This window comes from Oncorhynchus mykiss, chromosome Y (genome assembly GCF_013265735.2).
Source record: "Oncorhynchus mykiss isolate Arlee chromosome Y, USDA_OmykA_1.1, whole genome shotgun sequence".
Classification (NCBI taxonomy): domain Eukaryota; kingdom Metazoa; phylum Chordata; class Actinopteri; order Salmoniformes; family Salmonidae; genus Oncorhynchus; species Oncorhynchus mykiss.
The window spans coordinates 20,633,455-20,646,516 of record NC_048593.1 but is presented as its reverse complement, the minus strand read 5'-3'; the positions used below and the strand labels follow the sequence as shown (position 1 = coordinate 20,646,516).

Genomic DNA, 13,062 nt, shown 5'->3' with positions numbered 1-13,062 from the left:
ATAGACAGAGCAATTGAGATACTCTTTGTGTCATGTTTACTCCTATTCCCTAGCGCCACAGCCGTTACTTATTAACCATACAATATACAAATAAAGATATGATGTTGTTAAACTCATGACTCTAGGCGCAGAGAGGGCAATCAAGTTATTTTACATTCTTTAGGATTCAGCTTGGTCGAAATAATCAGTCAATAGGCTACTCAGCAGGCCCATAAAACACAAGCACACAAGACTCGCTCTGTCGCGGTCTCGTGTCCAGGAAGGAATTCCAGGTATGATAGCTTAAAAGAGTTTGAGAGGATCTTAATAGCATTTCTCCACTTTTTGATCATAGTCTAAACGCCTCTATCTCCAATTGCTGAAGTGGACAAAGTGTGGCAACACAGATTGGGTTGGAGCAATTACCTCACCTTGTAATTTGTCCATATAGTTTCACATAATATAGTTTACATAATCTAAAGAAACTGACACATGGAAACGTATGAAGACTGCATTTCAATATTTTATTGAAACTTTCAAGAACACATTGTTGAGGTTGTAAACTACACAAAAATCGAATACAACATAACCCAATGACAACTTTAGAAACACAAAATAAACCTTCATATTTCAATAAGATTCTGCACGTTTACTATCAGGCGGCAATGTTTTAAAACAGAAAATTATTATATTTTGACACACGTTTCTTTTCTTTTGAGAGAAAATGATTCATAATGTTTTCAAGCCGTTGGTGCGGTGTGCTCTTTTTGAATTCGTCTGAACAGTAGCACTTAACACACCCAGACAACAGGTAAAGGTAAAATGGCACATGAGTGTGTCCGCTAAAATAACTAGCTCTGTGGATATTTGGGGTACAGGTAAATCCATATTCAGGGGATATAAAATGCAGATGGCAAAACAAGGATAATATCCCACAAACTATCTTTACACGTGTATATCGACAATAAATTAACGACAGATCCCCAAAAAACAAACTACTCTGTTCTATTTACACGCAATATCAATATGAAATAATTACATAAATATTTGTATATATCACTATTTACATTTATAATCAATATTACCTTTTCAATGTTATTTCAGATTTCCTTTGCCAGTTGAATACTTATGCTGGATTCGGCATGCGATTTTAGGACAGTCTCAACCACTCGCACATGAAGTTTATAACCTGGTTCTGTTTTGGCCTACTTCAAACAAGTGCCAGCATATGTATTTCCATAATCCTGTGTTTATAAATTGACATACAGAAAAATTCGTTCGTAAAATCAATAACCGACGGCCAATTGATTGAATCCTTAGCAAAAGGGGAGGGAAGGGGTTTAATCTTTTTTTTCAGATTGGTTTTAAGATCAGCCTGAATCATGTTTTTATTCTTACTCGTCTCATTTCAATTTGGTGAAAATTAACCCCCCAAAAAAACTTTAAAAAACTACAGTCGTAAAAGAGACATGTATTTTTTTGTAGGGCATGCAAAGTGTCACCTACCCTATGAGCATAATGATAGGCTTCAAATGGATATGCAGTAATACCTCAAACACAACAGTCTATAATATAAAAGGAAATTAATTCAAATAATTATAACCAATTCAGAGTGCATATTAAATCAAACAAATGTTGTTAACTCAGTAACCCGACATAAAATAAACGTATAGGACACAGCAGCAACTTATCAAAGATCTGTGAGTATCATCCATGCCAACCTTTCAGTTTCAATACTTGTATGGTATTCAAATAACAGGACAAATTCAAAAGTGTTGTTTAATTTAACAAAAAAGAAATATAGCATACATTAGATGTGTAGGCTATATAACCAAAGTGCATTTCAAAATCTAAACTGTTCAATAGGTCCGTTTTCTAAACCCAGATCCGCTAGAAGGGTGGCGTCATACTCGTCCTTGTCATCCTTATCATCGTTATTATCACAACAACAAAAACAATAACATTAGAATCTAAGGGGACACCCTTTGTGTTCTGTCCTGTTTTTGATCGAGTCCGCTGACCAAGCGCTGAATGCTCTGCAAGTCGTTAGTGGAATCTTTCCCAGAGAAAGTTTTTGGGGACAGGGAGACCGAGCCGGACGATATGGTGGACGACCGGCTGGTGACCTCCGAGGTGGAGTCCTGGGTGGCCGAGACTGGGCTCATGGCCATGCCGTCCCCTTTCAGCTCGGTGGCGCTGCTTGCCATGGAGGGGATTGCGGTGGTGAGCAGAGTGCTATCCGGAACGCTCATAGGGATGGAGTAAGGGCTGTACCTGAGGCGAGGGCGCACTGCGTTCAGGAAAGGGTGTCGGTGAACAGAGGAGGAGGCTGCGGAAGAGGCTGCCGCTGCCGCTGCCATGTACGTGTAAGGGTAAGGGAACAGGCTCCCAAATGGAGACATGGCCAGGCCCTGTGGAGAGAGAAGGGGAAGGATAGAAGTTTAACTTTAGCCTGCATAATTTAATTCAACAGACGCTAGCTTTGACGCACCATAATAACATAACCAAACTGGAAAAATAGGCTACACTTTAATTTGTCGCAATGTACTTGACCTCTGTTTCTGTATATCTTGAATGGAGGTCATGTAGCGAGTGAGTGTGAATAATGAATCCAGACACGTGAGAGATCATGGGAAATGGTATGTACTCTAGGCTTACATGACATAGGCTACTTTCACTTTTCTCATAAAGCGATTTACACGATTATGCTTTTCTGTGGCCATGAGTATTATGGTTTAGGCCAATAATGAGAGTGTGGTGTAGGGCCTAAGCCTACTACCAATACATGTATAGAATTAAGCCTTAAAATAAACACAATATAAAGTTATATTCTCGCGTAAAACGATGAAATCCTTCCGAGAATCAAATTGTCAAAACATTTAGTTGTTCTAGTGTTAGGCGATATCTTAGACCCACCACCATGTGATATCGTGTTTTCTGCAACTTTGCAAAAAGTTAATTATTTGTTCATGCAAATACAAATGATTTATAGCCTGTTGGCACATGATGCTGCCCATTAAGTACAGAACATAGCAATTTAGAAGGAATCGTTCCTGCAACAGGTTTTTTGAAAGTAGACCCTAGATGGTAAAACAGAAAATCTGTGTATTTCAGATAAGTTTTTTTCCCTCCCCGAACCAGTGAAGGATTTTAAACAATTTGCCATGTTCCTCTAAAACACAGGTTTAATGACTGAGTTCATATCAACTCTATAGCCTAAAACTATTGTTGCAACGCTTAGGTGGTCTCTTCCTAAATCCCAACATATGCTTTAAACAATTGAGACAGATAATATCCACCCCTTCCAGGTAAAATCCAAGTAAACTTTAGTCCATATAAAACACATTTGGTTATTATTTATAACACAATTGTCTACAATATGCTCACCCCTGTTGTGCCATTTAACCGCACAAGGAAAAAGCTATTAAAACGAAATGGAAATTAGCCTATACTTTTTTCGTTTCATTTACACATAAACTAATGGAGACAAGAACATATATGCTGACATATATAGTTCAGTAGGCTATATTAGTCCAAATGTAACGAAAAACGCGAGCACATTGGCATTACTGTTGGTACTGCTGGTGGTAATTAAACAGGTTTTACCTGTGATGCCAAGACATGTTGCTGCAGATGAAAAGGCAGTCCATGAGCTCCCGTCATGCTTTGCGAGGGTGACGCCATACTGGCCGTGTCCATGGTGCTAACCCCTCCGGAGGACACCGCTGCCAGTAAGGGGCCCATGCCCGCGGCCATATTCGAGAACGCGCCTCCCATGTTAAACTGACTGGGGTGCAAAAGAAAGGGATGCGCGCCGCCTAAGTGATTGAAAAACTGCTGTCCCGCCAAACCCGGTGGAAATCCAAAATGATGCATGTGACTCTGGCTTAAGTGCGGACTGCTGTCAGTTTGAATAGTCAAAGGCATGTAGCTCTCCTTGCTTATAGACCTGCACTCGTCCACTTTGGGCTGGTCCCCGTTTGGACTCTTGAGGTCTTCTCCGGATCGAGTGGTGCTGGAGATAACGGTGATGGGGCTCTGTCGTGAGTCCGCCTGGCTTTTCTCAGTCCTCCGGGGGTTTTCCCGAGACCGGCCGGTAGAATCATTGGCACCGAATTGATGGCCTTTAGTCGGGCTCGCCTCAAGATCCTTCCCATCCTCCGTAGTGGTTGAGATCTTACTGGAGTCCGGCCCATCCTTTAGGTTGCCATCTTTGCTCTCATCGTCACTGTCTTCATCACTCTCGCAAAAGTCTATCAGAAATGAGTCAAAAGTTAGTGATAAATGAGGAAGGATGATTAATTAATTCAGTTAATCAGGATTCATTTCGTTTTGAGTTTTATTCTTCAGATAGGCTTATACAATTATCATAGGCTAGGCTATAGCCTACGTAATGAGGGATGGAACTCATATGGTGATTACATTTTTCATGACTTTCGATGGTATAGGCCTATGACGTGGAAATATTAATTTATAACGAGATATATAATCAGTATATGTCTTAATTAGCCTATATCACATATTAACAAATAGGCCTAGTTTTTAATACATGCTCTTTTGGAGGACATTAGCCTAATGTGCGTTCTGCCTACACTTTCTGGCTAATCGTGCTAAGGAGACCTAATATTACGGGGCCTAATACTAATTCCATAATGTATTGGGCTACATTGAAATCCAGAGGTTACTTATTTTTTGATAAACCCTCAGCTTATTGATCACGTCCTCAAATTGTCCTCGTTTTAACCGCCGTAATGGTGTGCTTTCACAATTCTGACGATGTTTTTGTCGTTCAGATAACAGCCATACGTTCGTGACTATGCATAGGCCTACATCTCGACAGTTTGTTTTATGTTTCACTTTATTCTTTATCCAGTAAGCTATATCATTTTGGCAGATATATTATTCACTTGATTGCTAAATGCTTAGCACGAACATGAGAGCCATCCTGTAAATGTCAAATACAATAATTAGCCTACATACACGTTATATAGTTTGTGGGTTATTGTCGGCGCAAGACAACATTCAATAATTTGTAGTGCAATTATTCAACACAACAGACATACTTATTTCGAAAGAAAGGAATCTGGACTCAAACTAAATTCAAAATGTAGCCCACTTACTGGAAAATATTTTTCAGCCCACTTTTTTTACAAGCTTAGGCTACTATGCTATGTGGGTCTGTGAGCTGTGAGATGCGGAAAGTAGCTCTGGGCTCAATTACCTTTCAGGTTTGGAGGCCCCACCGTAGACACAGCGGGAGACGAGGCCTGGCCGAAACACTTGAATGAGGCCTGCTCGCCAGAGGAGTCGTCAGACGTCCCGTTCTCTTTTTTCTGATGCTCCTCGTATGAGCGAATTGACTGCAGGGCCAGCTGTTTCCTACATTAGGCACAAAAGTTATTGGTCATCACAACTATTCGTGTCAAAAACTAGCCAATCATTTATTCAAAGTAAAAAAAAACGTGGATTTCCATGTAGGCTACCATATATGCGTAGATGGCAAATTTTGAGGGCAGATTATGAAGATGCATTTTATCATTCAAGATATATATGTCTGTTCGAAGAAATCAAACTATTAAAACCCACTGCAGACAACTAATAACCCACAGACCAAACCTTGTTCTTGTTTACTGTTGTCAACATAGTTCAAGAAAAGTTGTTGAAGAGTTAACTATCAATAACGCTAAACTATTTCTAGAGGAGTTTCGAAATTGCATTTTGCTTTTGCGATCTCTTCACTCTGAGAACCATAACAATGTAAATACAACATAATAAGCTATGTCTAGTATAAATGTAGGTTGAAGGGATTGTCATATAACTATTCCCTTTTTGCAACTGTCGTGTGGGTCGTGTAAATCGTGTAGGACGATCGTTTTTTGGAATTCACTAACATCACAGTCAGACTCCGTGTCCATAAAATCTGACTATAGGAGTCGTTACCTTTTTGCAGTGCAGTAAGGGAATAGTTACTCCTACTCCTTACCTTTTCTCTCGTCTTCCATTGCCAGTGTCACGGAATCCTTTGGCAAAGGGATTATGGTCGATTTTCAATTGTGTAATCTGAAATAAATGAAAATCAAAGTTGTTTCGTGGAAGTAAATTGAGTGATATTATCCTCGTTTCTTTATTCAACATTTTTCATAAGCCAATGTCTTCACTTAGGCCTATGTGTTAACCCTTAAGTCCCAGGAAGTGGAATATATATATATATATATATATATTATAAAATAATTATAGTTTGTGGATCAATTATAAAATAATTTCCAATCATCTAAATGATTGGAAATTATTTTATAATTGATCCACAAACTCTCTCTCTCTCCCTCTCTCTCTTGACAGGTCGTCCGCTCTCACCCCTAACGCTCAGATCCTCCCCGCCCCCATCCCATCCCACCATTGCAGATATTTTATATCCATGTGCAATGCATAGTACTTTATATCAACTCTCGCAGAGCTATCACATTATTTTCCCCCACTCACTTCCTTTCGCCTTCTGCCCCTCCCATGTGCACATTTTGCCAGGATTTACAATATTCTTCAATCCATGTGGCTGCCAAACATTTACTGCATTTTTGCTTGACCCAAGTGGGCAGAGGTAAGATTTAGCTAACATTTCTCCCTTATATCAAAGAGCCACCATAAGATATGATTTTGATTCGCGGTGTGCCACGTGGAATTAAATGTTACCACCAGCCAAGCCGGTTATAAACAAAAATGCTCATTTTCTCTAACTGCACATTATGTTCCCCCTCTCTTTCTCTTTCTCACACTTTCACTCCCTCCTTCCTTGCTTCGTTACTCTCTTTTTCTCACACGCACACACACATAAACACACACAATTAAGATAAACTGTATAACATACATCCCTGAGAATTCTGACCCATTCTAGCCTGGTTTGCTTAGTATGAAACACGGCATGAGATGACGTTTACACGTATCGAACACGAGAGCTTTTAGGCCTAACACTCAAACAAGATGACATTTGACAAGATGGCAAATGGCGCAGTGCTATTGGCTATATGCACTATTTGACAAAAAAAGGAAGGCAAAATTCACTATCCAACTATTTAATGTATTTCATGAAAATAAACGAATAAAGTTCTCCCTACCTTGTCATTTTGATAGGCCGTTACTGCAATGAAATCCGTTTCAGGAAAAACGTAAGTCCTGAACGTGCTATAGGGGAGTTTGAGAATGTCGTTGGCTCTCACGATGTGAAATCTGGGCTGATATTTGTGCATGGAGTTCAGGATGGTCTGGAACAGTAAAGAATTCTAGATTAAAAAAAGATAAGCACACACTGATTTCTGCCTCCTGATGAAGATAAGTCATTTCATGTAGTGCTCAATCGTAGTTCAGGCTTACTTGGTAAAATGGAATGTATTAGAACATTCTCCTGAATTTATTTCACCATCAGTGCATTTATCCCCCCACAAAAAAATAAATACAATAAAATAATAATAATATAAGCAGTATAATTACCACATAGCTTGACATGATATACAAGTTGTGAAAACATGAAAATATTGTTGGACACAAACCTATTCAATCGAAATGAGGCCTGTATATTTTGGTGAAGCCTTCTCAGCCCTCGGCCACAGAGAAGCAACGCCAATGGGGTTATAATTATTAGACTAATAATATTACGTCTGATAATATCCTACGAATAACAATCATGATTACAACAATGCATGCCAGAAATGTTTAGAAGCATGCAAATAAGAAAAAAACATACATTAGATGAACTTACAAATCCATGCTTGTCGGAGATGTTATTCGTTAGCTTGAGTTTGTGAAAATTGACGACTTTTGACATCCACTGCTCGCCAGTAGCCGGACTGTCCGGGTGAATGTACATCCTCTTTGGCATTTCGGGGTCGGCCTTCCCTGCCACCATCCAACGCGAGTTGTGAAATTTATACCTGCAGTCATCTGCTGCAACAATATCCATCAACAGAATGTACTTTGCTTTCTTGTCCAAGCCAGTGCATCTCACTTTGAACGGAGGGAACATTCGCCTGTGAAATGGAATGAGAAAATCACTTAAAAACAGTGAACTAGCCTACTTGACTGAATAATGATAGCCTACACTCACACGAAACATACATATTTGCATTGCTATTATACTATTTAGGATAATGACAATGTTGCATACTGCAAATACTAAACTATTACAAATATTTGGCTACATTTATTTGTAGGCCTATAGCATACGTATACGCGTCAGCCATAAGATTGAATGCATGCAGAAATGATTAAATCAAACAGAGGCTTGTGCGAGGATACAAAACACTCTATAAATAATACAAAATCGCATAACATGTACAGCATGCATTGTGGCATACTAATCCTTTGTTGTGTTAATAACATTTGTTATTACACTTTTTATCGTAATGTATATAGGCCTACATGTTTCAGTTTACATCTTCAAACTACAGATTTTTTGTTGTTGTTGTAGTAGCGTTGGCCTACATTTTAGAATCGCTCACAGTTTGTTTTCATAATCACCACGAGTCATAAGATTGTCCAAGTTAAAATGTTACAGTCTTATGTGTTGTATATTTTATAGTTTGGGTTGGGCTTCATTTTATCTCGTGTTGAGATTACATTCCCATGCAATGTGACTGTGACCATACACATTCTGTCGATAGGACAGTTAGACTATGGTCATACATATTCAGCTGATTTACACAAATATAACCATGAGAAATGAACCAGTTTGAAATTAAAATGTTGGCCACGAAGGAGGTCCAGTTCCAAGCACATATAAATACATTTATTCCATCGAGAGGAATGTCATCGTATTGATGATCAAAATGATCTTCATAATAACAAAAGGCAGACTAATGTATTTCAGCTACAGAACATAAATATGTAATATTAGAACACATAAAAGTGTACCTTACCTTCCGGATTTCGTGATAACCATTTCAGTGCCTCGCTTGTGGAAAGTTTCCCAAAGTTCCTTCGCTTCCAGGTGAACTTTCGGATCGTCTTCGACCTCTTCTTCAGGCTCCAGAGTCTTCAGAGGCCTCAGATGGGCTGCGGCTGCCTGGTGCCCAAGCGATGAGAAGTGGAGGCCGGACTCGGCGGCGCCCATCAGCTGGTCCATGATAGGCTTTCCCAGGGCGCCCGGGAGAGAGAGGGAGCCGAGAGAGCCGTTATGAGGTAGCGCCAGGGCCGGAAAAAAGGGAGGCTGGTGACCCAACATTGCACTCATGGCAAATTCCGGACCCCGGTGAGGTAAAAACGGATGGTATGCCATACTCGTTCCTTGTATGACTGGATCTCTCATCAGGAAGCTCATCCAAGTCCAGGCAGGTACCAAATATATGGATTTATTAAGTTTAATAATATAGTCAGTCTATGTCGCCTTCTTGACGAGCAAAACTTGTTTGAAAGTCTTGAGAAATCCACCGTCACAACTACAGAAATAAGCATCCACTTATTTTCGGCTGGGTGGTGTGAATGTTCTTTAGTGTCCTTCGCTGAGTTCCAACAGAGTGTCTGCAATGAGAAATGAAAAAACGCACTCCATTAATCTTCAGTTGTGATGAGATAAATATTTTCTTCCGAGAGCACTCTTCTTTCTATGCGTTGTCTTGCAAACAATCTTCGAATTGAAGCAACGAGGGCGAGTCACTGTGTTTTAATTGACTGTTGCGTTCTTTTCTTGTTGTTTACAATATCGCCATCCTTTTTAAAACGAATTCGCTCTCATTGTCTTTAGTCCTGCTGCAAAAGCGATGTGTTGAAATATTTCGATAGCGCGGAACAATTCCTCTGTCTTTACTTGTTCCAGACATGCATCCTCACACGCACGCACACTATTTCTTCCTCTCTCTTTCACGCACACACACATTTCAGTACAAACGTATGCGGGGAAAGGAGTCCGTTGACGGCAGAGAGGTGGTAAGGTCCCAGCACTAAGATATTACTAGCGCTTCTGTGCCCCATAGGCTTGACACTATATGGATTTGTTGCATGTTACGAGAAGCTGGGCTCTGTTGATTGGCTCTTTGACGCTTTCGGACCAATTGTGTGGTTTGTAGGCGTGGTTTTAACAGGTCGGGTGGAGGGGACAGACTTCAGTCTTATAAAAAGGTGTTTGGAACTCAAACGCTGCCGTGAAACACCACTGCCCAGTCAATGTTGTGTGAATATGTCAACATCGTCAGAACTAGTGCGATAGGTCGGTCTATGGAACACTGCGAAGGAAAAGTAGCCCGAGTCTCAGTTGCTTTGTCCATAAGAAATTACTGTCTCGTGTGCAGAGCGGCAGGGCTGGCCCGTCATCAAAACATTGACTACATTTTACTGTGAAATCGTGGAAGCTTTATTGTATAGGCTATATGGAATGAAGAAATATACACAATGTATCGTCACTGTCATTGATTTGATCATTTTGAATTGATTAGATGATCAGAAATCGTCAGTTGTTCTCCGTTGTCGTGGTCTAGGCTACATACAACACCGGAAAGGAATGTTTGAACAACAAGCTACCATTATCAGCTCCATATTTGTGAAAAATAATAGTGCATTTGAACCGGTTGTCACGCGACGACCCGGGGATCAGTTAACCTATAGCCGACAATGTTAATATTATGACAGTAAGCTAAATAAACGATTATCATGTGGATGTTTGCTGACACTTTGTTATTGCATATAATCGTTATTGTTGCTTTAATCCGTCTCATCGACCAGCCTTAGTAACAATTCATAGGCTATGTAGCCCAAGGTGATGCGTTTGATAGACCATTTTGACCCGACTTTAACTTTAACTCTCCGAATTACAATATTAATTTGACCTTGAATGTGAAGAGATGACAGGGTGATTCGGTGTGCTGAATGCATGGCGCCTGCAGTGTGTGGTTATGTCTGTGGATAATATTGCCTCGCGCAGTATAGAGCAGGTTAACATGAATAAACCGACATTAAAACTCTCCCTCTCTCTCTCTTTCTCTCTCTCTCTCTCAAACACCCCTCCTCTCTCTTTTTCTCTTTTTCTCCCTGTCCCCATGAGATGACAGCCTATGCATGCTGCTCATTGTGATATCGCCACGCAATCATGCCATATGCTTTCATAGAGATCCAGAGGGCTGTCGAATGTCCCTGCTCACGGAATTACAGCAGGCCTACACATTTTATATCACAAGTTCCTAATGGTGCATTAATCGGTAAGGGACAGTACCATATTTACCATAAACATTTGCCTAATTTACATTATTATATGTCGGAATTTATGAACTGCTAGGCCTATCGCAGCTATAACTAACCTCCTTTAACTTGATATAACGTGTAGTCTAATAAAAGACAATTTCGAAAATACAACCCACTAAAAACATTGGTGGTGGTAATTTCGGATCACATATCGGATCACATTCAACGCAAGTCTAGACAGCGCCACAAAAAAAAATGGAACATTTATTTAACTAGGCAAGTCAAATTCTTATTTACAATGACTGCCTACACCGGCCACGGACGATGCTGGGCCAATTGTGCGTGCCCCATGGGACTCCCAATCACGGCTGGTCGTGATACAGCCTGGATTCGAACCAGGGTGTCTGTAGTGACGGCTCTAGCACTGAGATGCACCACTCGGGAACCCCACATACTTTATTCAAGGATTAATTTAGGCCCTACAAGTAAACTACAGAGGGAGTTGGCGGTGGTCAGCTGTATTGACTAAACACTGACCAAGTAACTTCCCACTGGCCAAAAACTGATTGAATAAACGTTGTATCCACGTAATTTCAACAAAGTTGAATCAACTTGGAACATTTTGGTATTTTCAAAAAATCATAAATGTAAAGGTTTTCGTATTTTTTTTTCCACTAAAATTGCAACTTAAGTCCAATGATATTGTAAAATGTTTTGTTGATTTTACATTGGATTCACGTTAGTTGAGTACACAACCAAATGTAAATCAAAACTAGACATTGAACTGATGTCTGTGCCCAGTGGGTTACCATCCAATCATAGTCCTACAAGGTTGAACTAAAGGGTTTTGTCAATCTTCTGAGCTGTGATTTTGGACTACTATCCACTATTTCATTCATAAAAGTGCTTATCCTTTGCTACCAACACTATTGTTACTGGGAAACTCACCTATTGATACAGTCAATTTGACTGAGCAATCCAAGATGACTGCAGGCTGGTGACATGGTCCTTTGATTAGGCTACTTGATCGGATAAGTGCATGGGTAGTTGCATGAACCATTATCTGTCTGTACTGTATTGAGTAAATATATCTGAATGCCCCTACCCAACAGTCTTACCAAATCCTGATAACAGGAGAGGTGTTGTCCCGAGGGTTATCCCCATGCTCAGTTTGTAAACTTGTTTCCTTGGGTTGTATTAATGAAGTTTATCTTTAAAATTGGCATGCACTTATTAAGGACAACCAGTTTGCGGTTCCACTGTCCAGTTCTCCAGACTTTATGTGTCAGTGTAGCTTAGTTATTGTCAATAGAGTGACAGCCTGTGTGCTCTCTTTTGTCAGCTGCTACAGTATGTCAGAGCAAGGAAACTGTCCCCAAGCTATCCTGTGTGTCTCTATGCCTAATTAGGGGAGGGTAGCATAGATTGTGTATTGTAAGGTGTCAATATTTATTGAAATTTGCTGGGGTAACAAATGAGGTAACTGCTGACACAATAGGCTTAATTTCAATTTAGCATTGATAACACTATAGGCCTATGGTAACCATGGCTAGCTCTTCTCTACTGTCACCTTAGCCTGAGCATTCGTGTTCACTTAAAATGGCACATTGGACCTATTGTCTCTTTTGTGTGTGTGAGTTCAGGCCTGTGCTGATTACATGCGTATTGTTCTTTAAACACTCACACCTATTAGCAGCACATTTCAATTTAGTGGAAGGTGTCAACAAATAAGAAGCAGTGTTGACACAGCGGTACCCTCTCATTCACTGTGGCCACCAGGCTTAACCTCTAAGAATACGCCCTTTTTTTTCAATTTTCACCTAAAATGACATACCCAAATCTAACTGCCTGTAATTCAGGCCCTGAAGCAAGGATATACATATTCTTGGTACCATTTGAAAGGAAACACTTTGAGGTTTGTGG

General features: G+C 40.1%; 1 protein-coding gene across 5 annotated transcripts; it reads right to left on the bottom strand.

Annotated features, from left to right (window-relative positions):
• Window positions 1–482: 482 nt before the first annotated feature.
• Window positions 483–9,953, bottom strand: LOC110509791 (T-box transcription factor TBX3). Of its 5 annotated transcripts, none has more exons than XM_021590900.2 (7): window positions 8,886–9,951; window positions 7,715–7,997; window positions 7,089–7,253; window positions 5,963–6,039; window positions 5,201–5,358; window positions 3,586–4,232; window positions 483–2,390 (listed from the first exon to the last, which is right to left on the bottom strand). In XM_021590900.2, exons 1-7 carry the CDS (start codon window positions 9,284–9,286, stop codon window positions 1,950–1,952), a joined length of 2,172 nt encoding a protein of 723 aa, XP_021446575.2. In that variant the 5' UTR covers window positions 9,287–9,951; the 3' UTR covers window positions 483–1,949. The 5 variants fall into 5 exon arrangements, with proteins under 5 accessions (XP_021446575.2, XP_021446577.2, XP_021446576.2 ...); XM_021590902.2 differs by having other exon boundaries at window positions 1,937–2,390; window positions 7,089–7,235; window positions 8,886–9,952; XM_021590901.2 differs by having other exon boundaries at window positions 1,937–2,390; window positions 7,730–7,997; window positions 8,886–9,952.
• Window positions 9,954–13,062: the final 3,109 nt, after the last annotated feature.

What these genes read in the sequence shown, in the direction of transcription:
- LOC110509791 (XM_021590900.2), bottom strand. Translation starts at nt 9,286, where the DNA reads ATGAGCTTCCTGATGAGAGATCCAGTCATACAAGGAACGAGTATGGCA. An exon ending in GATTTGTAAGTTCATCTAAT is followed by an intron (nt 7,254 to 7,714) that starts GTATGTTTTTTT and finishes TTTTTAATCTAG; the next exon opens with AATTCTTTACTGTTCCAGAC. An exon ending in CGGCCTATCAAAATGACAAG is followed by an intron (nt 6,040 to 7,088) that starts GTAGGGAGAACT and finishes CATTTATTTCAG; the next exon opens with ATTACACAATTGAAAATCGA.